The sequence below is a fragment of the Thunnus thynnus genome, chromosome 20 (genome assembly GCF_963924715.1).
Source record: "Thunnus thynnus chromosome 20, fThuThy2.1, whole genome shotgun sequence".
Classification (NCBI taxonomy): domain Eukaryota; kingdom Metazoa; phylum Chordata; class Actinopteri; order Scombriformes; family Scombridae; genus Thunnus; species Thunnus thynnus.
Window position 1 is genome coordinate 19,565,205 of NC_089536.1, and position 16,796 is coordinate 19,582,000.

Sequence of the window (16,796 nt, forward strand, 5' to 3'; positions counted from 1 at the left end):
GAGTTAAAGCCATGACTTGAAAAGATGTGAAAAGATTCAACAGTTATTTTATTATTACTTTTTTTTTTTTTTTTTGCAGAAATAACAAGTTAAATTGTTTCCTGAGTTTCCTGTATATATTAAGAGGGATGAAACTGTGGCTGCTGCTTGTCTAAGGGGATTATTTAGGAACATAAATTAGAAGAGCTTAAAACCAATGCTAACTGTGACCTGAGTTAATAACTACAGACTTATTTTTATAACAATAACAAGTGTTACCTTGACTTGACGAGGTCAAGACAGTCGCATTTTTAGTTTGGCGAATCCTATCAGCATCAGAGGCAGGAGGCTGCACTGCCACACTGCTTCAGATTTAGAGAATGTTGTATTTGTGTTTCATGAGGTTGCTGATGTTACCCCCTTTACACACAACTACCTTTTTATATAAACTGCATTTAGCTGCATTTTTATTAAATTTAGTAAAGTGAGCCCACGCTTTTGAACGTTGTGCCTTGTCAGCTATGACTGGGTAGGACTGGAATATAAACACAAGAGTGATACTTGCATGTAGTTCTAGAAACAAACTAAATTTTCTATAGGTTTTTAAATCTACTGCGTTTTCTTTTTACCTGGCATGGCGTGGACCAGGTCGCCACACAGCACCATGAACTTTGGCCTGGGACTAAGCTGGTTAATGGCCTCCACCACCTGATTGGTGAGCTCAACCTCCTCGGCCCATTCGTCTCCTCCACCGTCGCAGTCGCCGTCCCTCCAAGCCTTCATCAGTCCGAGCTGGGGGTCTGCAGCCTGGATGAAGAAAAATGGTCCCGTCCACTCGTGCTCCACATCTGGGAAAAAAGAAGACAGACATCCTGATTATTACAAAGTCTAGGAAATAAAATATTTGTGGGTGCAATTATTATTTTCATTACTGATTAGTCTGCTGATTATTTTCTCAACTAATCATTTAATTCTTCAGTCTAAAAAAACATCAGAAACAAAGTGATAAATGCTGATTACTTTTCCCTTTTTCTCAAGTCTTTAAATTGTGTCGTCTGACCGACAGTCCAAACTAAAATATCTAAAACATTATTCTCACATTTGAGGAGCTGGAACCATCAAATACTTGCTTGAAAAATGACAAAATCAACAAATTGTTGCTGTAGCAATAAACATAATTTAAAGCTGCATCAAGCAATAACTGCCAAATGTAATATTTAATATCACACAGTATTTCAGCATTTATCTGACATGAATTAAACATTTTTTTAAAAAGTATAACATATGAATAGTTTTTAGGTTCTCATGTAGATACAGATTCTGGTCAAATTGTGCATATCAGTTTACATGTAAGACCTGTGAACCACTTCTTGATACAATATATGTGGGTTGAATGGAGAAATCATCATTTCCTAGTGTTGAATTGTGAATTAAATATATGGTTCTAAAGAATAAATGTGTCATCTTACACATGAACACAATTAGCATAAAATCTATTCTTTTTCTCCCCGCGCTCATTTAAAAAGGACACAACTGTCATTTGCAGGTGACCTTTTGATTTGTCTGCCTGGCATTAACTTCATATTCCGGCAGAACATTTTCCATTTTTGATACGTTGAGGTCAGAGGATGCTTACACGGAAGACTGCACACAGTAGTATGCGGAAACACAAAAGCTTTAGGGATTAGGTGTCATCACGGCATTAGTCATTCAGCGGTATAAGGCCCCACTGCGAAAGCTTCATGTAGAAGCCTCGCGCTCTTTCTTGGACTCGACACAACACTTGATTAGTTGAAAGAGCTGTGATCGGGATTTAGAAGTGGGAATTGAAGATCCGGGGGGAATGTAATGTACAGCCTTTTGTTAAAGCTGTAAATAATTAACAAACAGCTACACGTAGGAGCATGAATGGCAAAGAACAAGTGTTTTACATAATCCTGATATTACATAACAGAAGAGCCCTCCAATCTAATCACTTTCAAATATTCATTAACGAGGCAAACTGTGCATGTCTTTCCAATGTAGAGAACGGAAGCAGACACTCAACGCAGCACCGCTGATGGTAATGACAACGCGTGACATGAAGGACACAAGAGAAAGCGCGGTGGGGTGATATGGAAATGGACTCCCCTTCTTTGTGCGCAAATGGACAGATGCTGAGAGCAGGTGTAAACAACTGCTTTCTTTCCACTCATTTAGTTTCTGGAGGATGTGGAAGCAGCACTGTAGTTATGCACTGCTGTCATTGACTGCGGAGCGTCTGCATCTGCATTCTGCACAAATCCTCCTCACTCACGCTCAGCAGGAGCTACTCCGCCGCTCAGCATCCTCTGTGTTTAACATGCTCTCCGTGTATCTCCGTCTCCCAAATGAGTTTATGATAATTCTTGTCCTCCAGAGAAACTTGAGCAAAGATGGGAGAAGAAAGAGCGACAAAAGAGAGTAAAAGCTTAACAATGATCCCCTCAGTGTAACTGACATTTGTGAAACCACGAGGGGAAACACATTCTACTTTTATGATTACCATCATCATGTCATCAGCCAAATTACTTTCGAATGCCTTCAGTCCAAACTAGCCGGGCCTTGATCTTAACTTGTGACTGCAAAGTGGGGACTGTGGATGAATTCTGAGTTTCACAAGCTGCTGTGACCACTGAAGTTGAGTTTCCAGCTCCGGCGTAGACTTTATGTCAGCAGTCTGTCAGTACTGACGTCTTGAGAGGATGCAGACTAGATCTGTCTTTAAAACAGATGAAAAACTTTCATCGACACATCTTGAACTCTTGCAGCTCAGTAGAATACACGCTCTAAACTTTGTCTCAGTTTACGAGTGTTTGCATATGGAAATCATTACCTAACAATACACAGATAACCTGCTCCTCTTTGCACAGGAATGTATTCAAATCACACAGGCGTGCAAGTGTGCACATGCATACACATGCACATCTTTGCCCTGCTCCGGAGTTATTAGCCATCTTCTTTGTCAGTGCCCCAAACAACAGACACAATCTTTTAAAGCTTTTATAAAGCTGCATGGGCACCCTCACCCAAATCCTGAAAGCTTTTTTGTTGCGCTGAGCATACTTTAGAGTACAATGTCTCTCTCTGGAGTCAGATATATGAACTATTTCACAGACAAAAGAGAGAAAGAAAAAAAAACAACAAAAAAAAACAAAACAACACAAGGACTTGGAGGGGTCGGCAAAGCTCCCATGACAGGAGATAAGAGGCAGCAGCCTTGTGTGGCTCTGCTGGGCAAGCACAACTTCAAACACAAATCGCAGAGATTTCTCAGATGGCAGATGGTGCGCTCAAAACAAAACTAATCATCATTTGAGATGAAAGCACAAGGGGGTTGCTTTTGCAGCAACTAATAAAATACCGAGCATTTCAATTGTTTTTCCCTTGAGTTCCCTTTTATATTAGCAGGTTTCCTAGAGTAGGTGTTAAAGAACTAAACAGACATGAAAGGCAGAATTAGATGAATATATAGGTGAGTTGTGATTGTGTTTCGAATAGTTACATATCTTGATTGATTTATGGTAGGTCGCTCGACACTTTTGTCGCTCAACAGAAATTAAAGATTCGCGCGAAGTTTTCAATTTATGCTTCGGCGAAAGGTTTCTGTTGTCTCCATGGTAATTAGACACTATTCTCCGGCCGGCTTGTTAAGTTGCAGTCTATCATCCCGACCCGGACTAATTACCAGTTATCTAAAGTTACAGACCAAAATATCAATAATGAAGTTCAGTGAAATCAACAATCTCCATGGCGACGTTAGTCACACTAAGTTACCCAATCACGTTGCCCGACAAAATATGACGGTGTCAGCGGCATAACAACATTCTCCAGATGCGCGACATTTCTGTCGAGCGACACTTGTCAAAAGTATCAAGCGACCTACCATACATGATGCAATTAGAAATGAAATGTTGCAATTAAATGAACAGTCAATTAGAGGTTTGAGCTCAAGACTTCAAGTTGTGAATCTAAACATGACTTTTTAGTGAGACGTTTTGTGTGAAATTATAAGCTCACTCTGAAATATTCTGCAGTATGTTACTGAAAACTATTAGCTACTCCGTGAAATATTTGTACAACGCGTTTAAAACATCCACTGTACTGATTTGTTCATAACGGAAACACAGTACAACGCCACTGAAACGCTTTATTTTGTAAACACAAGCTTAAGCTAGCCATTTGGCCAGGCTACAGCTGACAACTGTGACACGGTTATGAAAACAGAGCAACACCAACGCCGTCGAGCGACTGCGTTTGCTTCTGTCAGACTTTGAATTAAACCAGCAGCCACCGACAACAACTTGTGTCACAGGCAGCCAAGTTTGAGCACGTTAGCTAACGTGTTAGCTTGTAAGTTGGCTAGCCGGTGTTGTGTCGAAGTTTGTTCCACCTTCAAATAATGTTCCCCTCCTGTTAGAATTGTATTTTCCGTAGCACCACCTCCGCGGTTGGGGTTAGGATTTATGGTTTATGGTTAGGCGTAGCAGAGATAACTGTTGGGGTTAAGGTAAGGTTGTGTGCAGGTTAAGGTAAGGGGAAACACATATCGACGGGGATCGGACTCCCAAAAAAACACCTTTGCTAAAGAAGCTAACGACAGTCGGCTACCTTCAGTCAGTCCGCTGAATATCCGATGTTTCGCCCTGAGAAATATATCCTCAGTCTCAGCCATAAGATCCACTGGTCAAACTGTTTTTCAAGCAAACTAACGTATCACTTGTGAGCCTGTCAGCAAGCCTCCTATCAGGGTCTGTTGTGTAACTGTTGTGTCGCCCCGGATGTCTCCGCCGTTCTGCTAGCTGGTGGCTCTGTGATCGACTACAACGCCTGTTTGTCAATCTGTGACTTTCGCTTTTCTTTTTTTTTCAATCTGTGACTTTCGCTGCAGCGACTCACAGCTTGGCTTTAACATGCAGGTTTTACCGAACATACACACGCAGAAGCAGATTTATGTATCCACCTTTACGTGTTACTTCCAAAAGCAAACCAGCTATTTAACATATTAATTAAGTATAGACCAGCCTGACTACAATAAGATTTACAAATAAAGATATGCTATAGAGTCAGTGCACTTGCAGAATAAACGATTTAAGCAAACTTAACTATTAGAAATATAAGGTTACTAAAAATAAACTTAGCAAATATGTTAAGAAAGTTTCAGAATCATAGAGTAAATGAATCATATAAATACACACAACTATACCAAAGTATAAAGACCTTAAAATAGCAGCAAAGGTAAACATGAGGAAGTGTAATGAGTTTGCAGCAAGGAATTTTACTGTTGTGACTGTTGTGCAGTGTGGCGATATAGGGGGGTGATGATCCTGACAGTCTTATTCAATTAATTGGCTTAATTTTCTCGAGTGATTGGCAAACTGGACTCCAGGGAAGTCCAGGGGTCATCGAAGGTGTTCCAATAAGCCTGCAAATAAGTAAAAAAGTCCCATCACGGTATTTTTTTCATTCTGAAATGTTACCACAGTTGAATGGATGTGGTGTAAGAATGGTACATAGCATATAGGCCTGCACAGTCCCCTGGAATACACCATTATAAACTAAACATCTGAAGTCCAAATCATTTTGCAGGCTGCGTCAACAATACAGAAAGCTGTGCTGTCGCCCACAGCTCCGCGTTCACACAAAAGTAAGGACCTTGGACGGAGGCTGGAGCCTTTCAGCACCATGGAGAGAGCTTGTTAAAAATTCATCATTCTCCATCTACACTCGTTGTAACTGGCTGCATAAACTGTTAATCCGGTTGCTTTAATATTTTTAATATTTGAATGAGGAAACAGTGTTGGTCTCTTTAAATTAATCAGGATCGTTCAAATAACACCCGAGGTTCCCTTCAAACCTGTTTTTAATACAAAACGAATAAACACAGATCATTTGTATTGAGGTTTACGTGTAGGATTTGCAGGTGGATAATTTTACATTTTTATGTTTTTTAGCTCAGCTCATCTCAAGGCAATAAACCGTTTTTTTACTGACTGCAGTTATAAAAATAAAAAAAAGCTTTAAATGAGATATCAATTCATGGGCTGTAAAACTTGGTTTATTCTTAGATAGTGTTAGCTGCAGTGGAAGCAACCACTCCAAGTTAAATGATACTGAGCCAATAAAAGGTGTTCTTTCATACGCATCAGGCCTAGTTATGTTTATGACGAACCATAATATTTTCCCAATCGGATAGAGTTTGCCAACGAGACGCTTCACTTTTCCCAGCTCAAATAAATGTCTGTGTTAGCCACTCTGCCAATTGTTTCGATAATGAATAATACACATCACTTATTTTATTATCTGGTGGTGTAGTTGCACTTCTGGTTATGAATTTTTAACTAAAGGCTGGGTCTTCATGAGCATTCATAGGAATATTTGTTTTCCAGAAAGTCCCCAGGGATCTAATACGCATCACAGAGCCACATTTTTGGTGAAGGGCTCTTTTTCAAAAATACATCCCCTTGTTCTTAGAGGCTGTGCCAGCCACTGCCTATTATAACACATTAAGCTACTTGGGATTTCAGGATTTCTAAAACAATGGCAACCTCCGACTGGAAATGCATAAAGTGGGGGGAAAAAAGGGGGGTGAAAGCTCCCACGTCTTTCCTCAACTGCAAAACAGAATAGTGATGTGCGTATTTCGGAGCTTTTATCATAATATTTCACATAAAGGCTCTCTCTCACTGTCCTCAGCCCTCGCAGTCTTTCTCCCTCCCCCTGTTTTCCTCCTCCTCTCCTTTTGCGCACCAGGCTCTCCCACCCTCGGCTCTTCTATTCGCTCACTGCGCTCTCATCCTCGGTGCGGCTTGTGTCTCTGCCTACTCCTGTGCGTAAGAGCGCACCGATGGATATGTGAAGTGATGTACTCCTGAAAAACGTGAAATCCGAGCCTGCAAATGCCTTTCTGAGAAGACGTCTAGATGCGCGGCAGAGTGCGCGTTGGAGAGCAGTTAGTTAGATTAAGTCAACTTCATTCCACGGAGATTGTTTTTTGATTCTGCGTGTTTTCTTTTGGATGATGATTTGTTAGTAAAGATGTTCATCGGCGCGGAGGACAGTGCGTTGCTGTTTGGATGTATGTTTCTGGACTTTTCACCATATCATGACCGTGCGCCCTTTCCCCTCTCTCCAAGTCTTTTTGTTTCCGCGTGAAGTTGAACGGAGGGGAAAGCACAATGAGAGGGAAATACTTTCTCCTCGGCTTCTTGTTGCTCAAAGTTATGGCTCTTGTGTGCAAGGCTGACGGGGAGCCAGGACTGCTCGGAGGATTCGTAATGATCGCCACCTCCAACGGCTCCAGGGAGGAGGAGAGCGTGTCCGAGGAGACCCCGCACACGGAGGACAAATGTCGGGGCTACTACGACGTGATGGGCCAGTGGGACCCGCCGTTCATCTGCAAGACTGGTAATTATCTGTACTGCTGCGGCACCTGTGGCTTCCGCTTCTGCTGCTCTTACAAGCACTCGCGGTTGGATCAGAGCACCTGTAAAAATTATGACACTCCGGTGTGGATGAAGACCGGACAGACTCCCTACAAGAAAATGAACAAGATGCACGACAGCACCAAAGACAAGACGAACTTAATTGTTTACATCATATGTGGAGTAGTGGCCATTATGGCTCTTGTGGGAATTTTCACCAAATTGGGTCTGGAAAAGGCGCACCGGCCGCAGAGAGAGAACATGTCCAGGTAATTCTTACTCTCTCTCTCTCTCTCTCTCTCTTTCTCTTTCTCCGTCCCTCCCTTCCTCCCTCCTTCTCTCTCCCTCTCTGCCTGCTTCTCTCTGTGCGCTTGTTTACAAAAAGACTTGCAGTAGTAGCCTACGCACGCAGTGAACCGGAGCGCGCAACGTGCTGTTCTTTTGTTCACCTGCGCCTGTGTGTATCAGAAGTATATAACGAGAATTAAACGGCCACTTAGAATAACATAACATTATTAAACCACAACTTGCTTTAAACGTCACACCCAGACTGGTGCCTGTTCAACGAGACCAACTTATATCTGTGTGGAGACTCTTTACAAACAGGAGTAGATATAGGCCTACTGCATGCTCTCTCCACTCCAGTCTCCATTGTGGTATGGCATAACGTACGTGAGCTACGATCTCTTCCACTAGAGTAAAGGCGGCATTGCGCTCCATTGTGTAGCTATCTGTCTGACTTGAGATAAGTGAAAATGCTTTTTTTACACCTTCAGACTGTGTTTACAATAGAATACAAATGCAATGATCGCAGCAAACACAGCACACATCTTTTCCATTCATCCGGGAATCACATTTTTTCCCCACTTAGCTGCGCCTCACAGTTTTCATGAAAAGATGTGCAGCAGTGCAGCCCAACTGAATAATTGAATTAAGCATGTTATGCACAGTTCCTCATGTCTGCACCCCTCATCCATCAACGCCTCTCTGTCTCTCCCTCTTCCTTCTTCTCCCTCCCTCTCTCTTTCTCTCTCTGTCTGTTACACAGGGCCGTCGCCAGTGTGCTGCAGGGCGGGTGTCCAGGTGAGCAGTATCGGGGGGAGGAGGCCCTTGGGATGCATTCGCAGCACTATGTTTCCAGGGCCACAAACCTCCGTGAGTTTTCTGTTGTTTGGACAGCTCATTACTGACTGTGGTGAACTGTGCGTATAACTTGGAGCAGTACATGGAGGTGTGGGTGGGGTGCGTGTCAGCAAAAAAGCTGCTTATCTAAAGTGACTTGAGTGTGTCCAGGTTGCTGTCAGAGCCCCCCTCTCGAGACGTGACGTAGGGATGTGAGAGTTTGGGATCATCTCAGCTGTTTTTAAATCAAACTGTCTGCTGCTGCGGAGTCAGAAAACATGAGAAAACCTCAAAGATACAGTAGGAGCACAGAGAGAACACGCACATCACCGCAGGCTTGTTCCTATTTTGTTTCAAATGACAGCATTGGTTTTTTTTTTTGTTTTATCTTGCACCGGCCAGATATCCATCCATTTCATAACAGGCTCGAAAGAGAACATCTGCCTGCCTTTTCTGCAGCTTTTCAAAACCAAGGGTTTTTTGGTTCGTGCCCACATGATATAATGAGAGAGAGAGAGAGAAAGAGGAGAGTGGGAGTCGGTGAGGAAGTCGTGGTGGTGATGGTAGTGTGTTTGTGTGTGTGTGTGTGTGTGTGTGTGTGTGTGTGTGTAGGGGGGATTGGGGAGGGCTGGGAGTTTGAAGGGTTGGTGTTTGTGGTGGTGGTGGTGGTGGTGGTGGTGGTGGTGGAGGAGGAGGTTAGAATACAGAGCGTATGAATGCCATCTATTTCTGCTGCGTCCCGTGGGCTGCTATAAAGCACCGAGCTTCTTTGTGTTTTAACGCCGAAGATCAAACAGATGAATGCACACACACACACACACACACACACACACACACACACACACACACACACACACACACACACACACTCAAAAATGTGTACAGACCAGAGCTTACAGTGCATCCACACATCATACACACATGGAAACAAGTCAGCACGCAGCATTCAGCATTCAGTCCAAGTTGCGTCACCAGTCCGTCTATTTCTTGTGCCGCTCATCCCCACAAAAAGCAGAGAAATACCACCATAAATGATGACTGTACTCACACTCCTCTTGTTCCAGAATATATCCCTCGTTTATTGTGTTACTAACAAGCCTGACACGAATGTCACCCTGTACAATTCCATTTGACTGCAGCTGAAATCCCTCCACAACAAAAACTGCATCTTGCCTTTTTGACTATATTTCACCCTTTTGGTGAACAGAAAAAAAAAAACAATAAATCAATTTAATCTGGTATTGAGTGTTAGAGAGTCCTAGTTTTATGAAAAGAGAGAGAATTTGCCAGTAGGATGAGATTATGTCACAACTGTTCATTGCAAATAAAGCAGCATCAGGAATTTTGTCCACTTTGGCAGCTTACTTTTATTAGATTTATTCTTGGTAAACACATGATCAGAGTTGTTAGAGTTCTTATATTGTAGTATTTCCTGATATTGCTGTTGTACCAGTGTTCTGAATTCCCACATTTTTCCATGCAGTGAGATGGCAATTCTGAGATTATGGAGCGCTGGTGAGTGCTTCCAAAGCCAGGAAGTGTACATGTAAGGAAGCAGAGAGGGGGGGGGTGAATAACTACTTCTATTGGCGAGAATGAGATAAACATTTAATGGTAAATCCTACAATAGCTTCCCCTGGCTAACGACAAGGTGACATAACCCTACTCAGCGTGAAGCACTACGCCCACAGACACCATCCACATCATGACAAGAGTGCATCTCATGGAAAGGGGGGAAAGAAAGGTTGCATTCATTAAAAACGGTTTGGTTATCAGAGGCGCTGTGTGTCTGCACACAAGTCTTTCTTCACTGTGGGAGAGATGAGATAGCGCTGTGGCCTATCACCTGAGTGACCAGGTGGACACTGCTGTGAAATAGTGATTATTATTTGCAACATGGAACCCGCTCCCCTGAACCCCTCTAATCCTCGGGCTTGTGGGTAATCATGTGGAATGTTATTAACCTCTGCGATCAGGCAGGATCCTCCCAGACAGACACCTGATTGGTTCAGTGGTCCCTGCGCTGGCGAGGGAGGCGATTTATCACAGGGAAGAGGGGTGGATGGAGTGGAGAGGAGAGGAATTAGATATGGATTTGCAGGATATGGACATGTTATTCTTGTTTTAAGTGATAAACGGAAGATAAATAGACTGAAAAAGGCAAGATGATTTTTCATTAAGAGCGAGGGAAGGAGGGAAGAAAATTGAAGAGTGGTAATTGCAATGTAAGATAAGTGCTCAGGTTAAAAAGGGCCACTGTACACGTGCACAAACTGGCGCACACAAAGGAAGTTTGTTCAGATTTAGTGCAGGATTGTGCTGGAAAATCTATTTTTAGTGCAAACCACATATTGATTATAGCTTATGGCCACATTGCCCTATTACTGGCATCAATGAATCTGGCCTGGCAGGTCTCTGCTGTTTGTATAAGAAGGAGAAAATTCCTCTGGGCCTCGTGTGACTGTCAGTCAAAGAATGCAATTTGTCTGAAGAAATCACAGATGACCACTGCTGCTTTATCATTTATATGGTCCCCCCCCCCCCCCCCCCCCACAAGCTGTTTATTCAATGCATTTGTCAACAGAGGTATAAAACAGCAGGCAGGCTGGTATTCCCAATACGTGCTTCACTGCGACTTGGTAATTCATACCTGTTATCACATGGACCACACAAGCGAGAGATGCACAGTTTCAGTTAGTGATACAAAAGCCCAAAATCCGTGTTTGATATGTTGTGGGGGCCCCTGTGCATATCCAGCAGCGCCCCCCCCCCCCCCAAAAAAAAAAAAAATCCACAGCCAACTGCATATTAAAAATGGACACTTTTTTTTTGGCTTTGTGAACCAGAACTAGCCGGCCCACCAAATCCCCAGTTGGGCCGGCTCAGCTGGCAGACTTTCATGTCATCTCAAAACCCAGAGACTTTGTTTGAATCCTTAAAAGGCTGAAAATCTCTCTTCACTCTCAGCATCAAAGAGCTGAAGAGACAAAGAAGGGAGGGGAACGGGAAAGTGAGAAACGGAGAAGAAGAGGGGAAAAAAAAAAAGTACAATGTGAGGAGTCAAAAGATTAGTGGCAACACTCGGACTGACGGCAGCAACCGTTTTTGTCGCTCTGAAGGACAGGGCTTTGTGTTTGTCATGTGTTACATATTAAAGCGTTAAAGTTAACTCTCTTGTTTGGATTGGCATGAAAAAGTGTGAAGACATCTTGAGCCATTGCCACATAATTCAGGGTGACTTTCAACATAGTTTTTGTCGCCAGAAACTAGAAGCGTTGAGAGTTTCTTACATCACAATGACAAAGCGGCAGCTGATCTCATTGTCACTACACTTACTGTATAGTCAACTGAAATTTAATTGGAAAATAACAATTATCCTCATGAATTACTACATTGAACACGTCCTCCAGACCGATATTGTACTTCTCAGCTCTGTTATTGTCATTTGAGGTATCACACTAAAGAGCTTTAGGTGGGCAGCGCTAGTAGTTTTTATTAAGACAAAAAAAACACAGCAGCTTCACACACACACACTCGCGCACACGCACAGCACTCTGTATTCACAACTCAATTCACCATTTGCAGACTTAATTACCTCCCCAGCAGTTATAATCTTTTCCTAAACATTCTGAGATGGGAAGGATGAAATTTTAATAGGTAATTGCTTCTGAGATTGCACAGGCACGAGAAAAGGCCCTGTCTGCAAAATACTCCAGCTCCGTCTTGCGCGGATGTCTATGTGTGGATACGAATGTGTGTGTGTGTGTGTGTGTGTGTGTGTGCAGTGAGTAAGGGTGTGTTTATGCACAGTGCAAGCCTGTCAAAAGGAGCCCCGCATATCCTTCGTTAAAAGTAGGCAACTGTGTGACCTTGTCTTCCCAGCGGTCATCTGAGCCTTCAGCGTGTCACATCTGATTGCAGAGTGTCAGAGCGGAAAGAGAAGCCTCCGCTAGTGAACTGACATGCCGCAGCACAGGCCGTAGAAACAAGCAAGGAGAGGCTGTGAAAGAGAAAATGACAGAGCTAGAGGTAGTTATCTGTGAGGCGTCACTCCAGCTCCAGCTACGTTTGAAGCTCAGCTTCTGTCCTCGTGTTCAAACAGGCAAGAAAAGCAGGTGAAGTCGAGGTTCCATCCCAGAGTTTGCCTTTCAGGCTCATAGTCCGTTAGAGCGGTAGTAAAGCTTCCACTATATCTACAGCTAGTTTTCTTTGATCTGAACCATTGAGGAAAACGTTTGTTGTGTTCCTTTTTTTTCAATTTGCTTCACTTATGTTCACAAGACCTTTTAATGAGAAAACAAGTTGTCAAACTCACCAAAGGACACTTAAAGGGATAGTTTTGACATTTTGAATATATGCTTACTCACTTTCTTATAGGAAGTTAGATGAAGATTGACACTGCTGTTATGAAGCTACAGCAGCAGAGGGATAGCATAGAGACTGGAAGCAGGAGGAAACAGCTAGCCTGGCTCTGTCCAAAGGTAAAAAAAAACAGACTAAAAGCACCTTTAAAGGTCACTAAATAACAAGTTATATGTCATTTGTTTGAGCTGTACAAAAAACGAGTTGTGGTTTTTATGGGGAGTATATGTGCTGGACTATTTCTTGGCAGGACACATAAGCCGCCATAAAACCACAATTTGTGGTGCTTACATCTCGTTTTTTATATGGATCAGAAAAATTAGATATAATGTGTTAATTTTAGAGGTTCTGGCAGGTGCTGTTTCCCCTCTTTGTCTCTGTGCTAAGCTAAACTAATCATCTCCTGGCTCTGGCTTCATATTCAGTGTGCAGACTCGTGGAAAGAATGTTGAAGTATATGTTAAAGCATAGATATAATGTCTGTGTCGTCATCTTTAGGTGTCTAAGGGCGACATTTTGAAGCCTGGATCTACTTTTACCACTTTGTCACTATCTTGACGGTTGTTTGTATCCAGAAAATTCTAATTTATAGAACAAGGTAGAGACTTCAGATGAAGTAAGCAGGCAGTGGACCACCACAACTGAAAGTAACCGTCAAACCTGTTTATCAAGACAAGCATGTCCCAAATAAATACTTTCCTTTGACTTCATATCTTCCTAATAGACTGCAACTTTCCAAATTACCATCAAATACATTAGAAGACATTAAATTTGTTGTTGAGACCTTAATGTCTTCCCAAATGGCCATTAGAGAAACTGCATTTTAGGGCACATTTGGATTCAGCATCCATCTGTGGTGGTTGCCATTTGCATTTATTAATGATATTGCAGTTGGCTCATGAGGAATACATTCTCTTATCTCACCAGGTTAGAGGTTTTGGCAGCAGGTGAGTGACGAAACTAATGAGGTTTCAATCCACATAATTTTAGCTGCACATAAAAGCACTCTGGCACAATTAACCTTCTCTTCTAGCTGTCAGACATCAACATCTGTCTCCTCATAATGCGATGCATTTGGTTGGATTTAATAGCAGTGAACCTGCAGTGAAATATTTTTGTCTTGCACCTGAATATTTTCGCCTGGATGCGCACACACTCGGTCCCTATTCTAAAGTTTTGTTTTTCTGTGCTGCACTCATCTCTGAAAACTCCCTAAAGGTTTTTTTTCGTCATATGAACTACAAGATGTGTAGTAAAGTAACACTTTTGAATTCACCCAGGAAGCCTATGAGAAAATCATCCTAAAAGAATCTCTCTTTGAAGACCTGTCTACATCTCCTACTGCGAAAGAAGACTCCAAAAATCTTCTGAAAGTCCTGTAGCCTACAACAGAGACACGTATGTTCATACATTTAGTCTCTTTGAGTGATGATCTGCGACATAAGAGAATTCCCCAAGAATTGAGAATCCAAAAAGCACCAACATTTGGACTGGATAATCCCAAGTTTTGTGAAAAATGGTGTGAAATTACAAACAAATGTTCATTTGATCTTATGGTTTTGATCATCCAAGAAAGAACTGATCAACTGACAGCTGTCCACAGTCAAATACAGGAGACCCGTGAGAAGCTGAGTAAGGACTATACAAACAAAGTTAGACGAAAGGATTTATTCTCTGAATGTGAGCAATACAATAAAAAACTAGAACTGAAGAACTTGAAATAAAAGCCTTGAGAAAGAAAAAGTTTAAAAGAGATACAGCTGGAGCAGGTGTACATGTGGAGGAGTGGCTGTCCCAAATGAGGTGGGAGCCAAAAAGCCCTCACCCACAGAGACCACAGTGGCCTTTCCACATCATAGACATAAACCACAGCACCCAAGTCCTCTTTTTTAGAGGATCGTTATACCCTAGGCGGAAGATGATCGCCAGCCCGGGCCAAGCCTCCTGAGAAAAAAGAGGAAATGCAGAAGGGGTAAGAAGTGTCACTAGGGGACAAGATAATATGCAACCTGGAGCTGCAGCCCTAATATGTTGTAAACCTCTCTAGCAAGCCTCTCTCCTCCACCTACTTCTTGGCCCTTAGCAAAGGTTTGGTTTGTCCTTTGTTCCCATGACTTACTGTAATGCATTTAATGTATATGTGGACTTTCAGAAGTTCTCCAGAACTTCACCAACCATGAGTCTTCCGCAGCTTCTACTACTAATGGACGTGGTGAGATCCCTCCATCTCCTTGCAATCTGCAGACTCCTAACACCCCCTTAGATCATCACAGACTCACTACCAACTTGAAATGCCTCATTCGAAACTTATCGCTGTTTGGTTAAGAGAGACATTTTGAAAGTCTTTAAAAAAATGTGAATATAAAGCGCATAATATCCTACCTAAAGACCAAAGAGAGGCTCTACATGAGTTAAAACATGACAAAAACATTGTGATTAAACCAGTAGATAAGGGCGGTGCTATAGTAGTGATGGACTTTTGTGATTATGATAAAGAAGTCAATCAACAACTGGGTAATCCTATCTTTTATGAGAAACTCAAATCTGATCCTACCAATACATTCAAAAGGCAAATTCCTGGCATCATGTCCTGTTTTCTTGAAGACGGAGACGTCACTAAAAATTTTATGAAAGTTGATCATCCAATTACACCAGTGATTTACACACTTCCTAAAATTCACAAAGACCATCAAAACCTCGAGGAAGACCTATGGAAACATGGATTTATACACTAATTTAAAACATACTTATGAATATTATATTCCAGTTCTGCCAAGTCCTTTCCACTAGATGCCACTAACTTCTACACATTGGACCTTTACGAGATCTTTCTAGGACACCCCACATTTTGTTTATAAACGCCCACCTAACATATGCAACTTTTTTGATAGAGCAGACCAAGAAAGATCCACACATGTTCCTGATGGCAGTTACAGGTGTGCACAGTGCACACAATGTAACTTCACCTGGAAGTGCCATTTTTTTAGTCACCCCCATTCTGGTAAACAGCTCAAAGTAAAATGTTTCATTACATACAATACCAAAAATGTTATTTATATTTTCAAATGACCATGTGGTCTTGCCTGTATTGGAAAGACTCTGCGTTGCCTAAAAACTTGCATTGCTGAACAAAGAAGCAGCATAAGACTAAACAATCAAAAAAATCCAGTTGGGGTCCATTTCAATAGCCTGAAACACAATCTGTCCACTTTGACATACATTGGTATTGAACATTATTCTGCACCTTGATGGGGGGGTGACATTGATACCATTGTTCTTAGTAGAGAGGCTTCTTATATTTATACATTTGGCACTCCGAAACCGAAAGGTCTTAATATGTATTTTGATTTGATGCCAATAGGTTATGCATATATGCCATGACTGCAGATTTGGTACTTTTTTGGATAAATACATATACTTTTTCCCCTTGAGATTTATAGTGTATTCTGCCTTTTGACCCTTTATCCATTATTAGAGAATTTTAACTATTTTTGTACGCTTGCTGCATGGTTTTACAATGCTGTTGTATTACAACCTTACATTTTTCTATATTTTTTTTTTCTTCTATATTTTCTATATATTTTTTCTCTATGAGATTGTGTTTTTACTTGTTGGGGTGTGATACAGATATCCCCCCTCCTATCAAAGGATAGGAGGCCTATCATTAATGTCATATTAACATTGTGTTTTAAATTTTTTCTGTTTTTTTCTGGTGTTTCTTTTTTCTGGAGCACTGTGATCACCATCTTGTGGTGTTTGTCCCTGCTGCTTGCTGACCAGCAGGTGATAGTGATTTGAGGTGATTACTTCCTCTACAAGAAATGTCTTTTTTCTCTTTCACACCTGCCTTAGGAAGCTCATGTAGATCAAAACATTGCCTTGAAAAAAGAA

The 16,796-nt window shown here is 41.9% G+C and overlaps 2 protein-coding genes across 3 annotated transcripts in view; one reads left to right on the forward strand and one right to left on the reverse strand.

The window, feature by feature from the left end:
- cpped1 (calcineurin-like phosphoesterase domain containing 1) overlaps positions 1 to 4,834 on the reverse strand; it is a 36,854-nt gene extending 32,020 nt beyond the window's left edge. The window contains exons 1-2 of one of the 2 annotated variants that reach the window (XM_067575995.1): positions 4,609 to 4,834; positions 609 to 827 (exon numbers count right to left, since the gene is read on the reverse strand). In XM_067575995.1, the coding sequence (XP_067432096.1) occupies positions 609 to 827; positions 4,609 to 4,672 (283 nt within the window). In that variant the 5' untranslated portion in view covers positions 4,673 to 4,834. Of the gene's footprint in view, positions 1 to 608; positions 828 to 3,502; positions 3,760 to 4,608 lie in introns of those variants that run through there. The other variant, XM_067575996.1, reaches the window with a different exon arrangement.
- Positions 4,835 to 6,633: 1,799 nt separating this feature from the next.
- shisa9a (shisa family member 9a) overlaps positions 6,634 to 16,796 on the forward strand; it is a 59,705-nt gene continuing 49,542 nt past the window's right edge. Inside the window, exons 1-2 of the mRNA XM_067576515.1 lie at positions 6,634 to 7,690; positions 8,470 to 8,576. Coding sequence (XP_067432616.1) covers positions 7,176 to 7,690; positions 8,470 to 8,576 — 622 coding nt within the window. The 5' untranslated portion in view covers positions 6,634 to 7,175. The remainder of the gene's footprint in view (positions 7,691 to 8,469; positions 8,577 to 16,796) is intronic.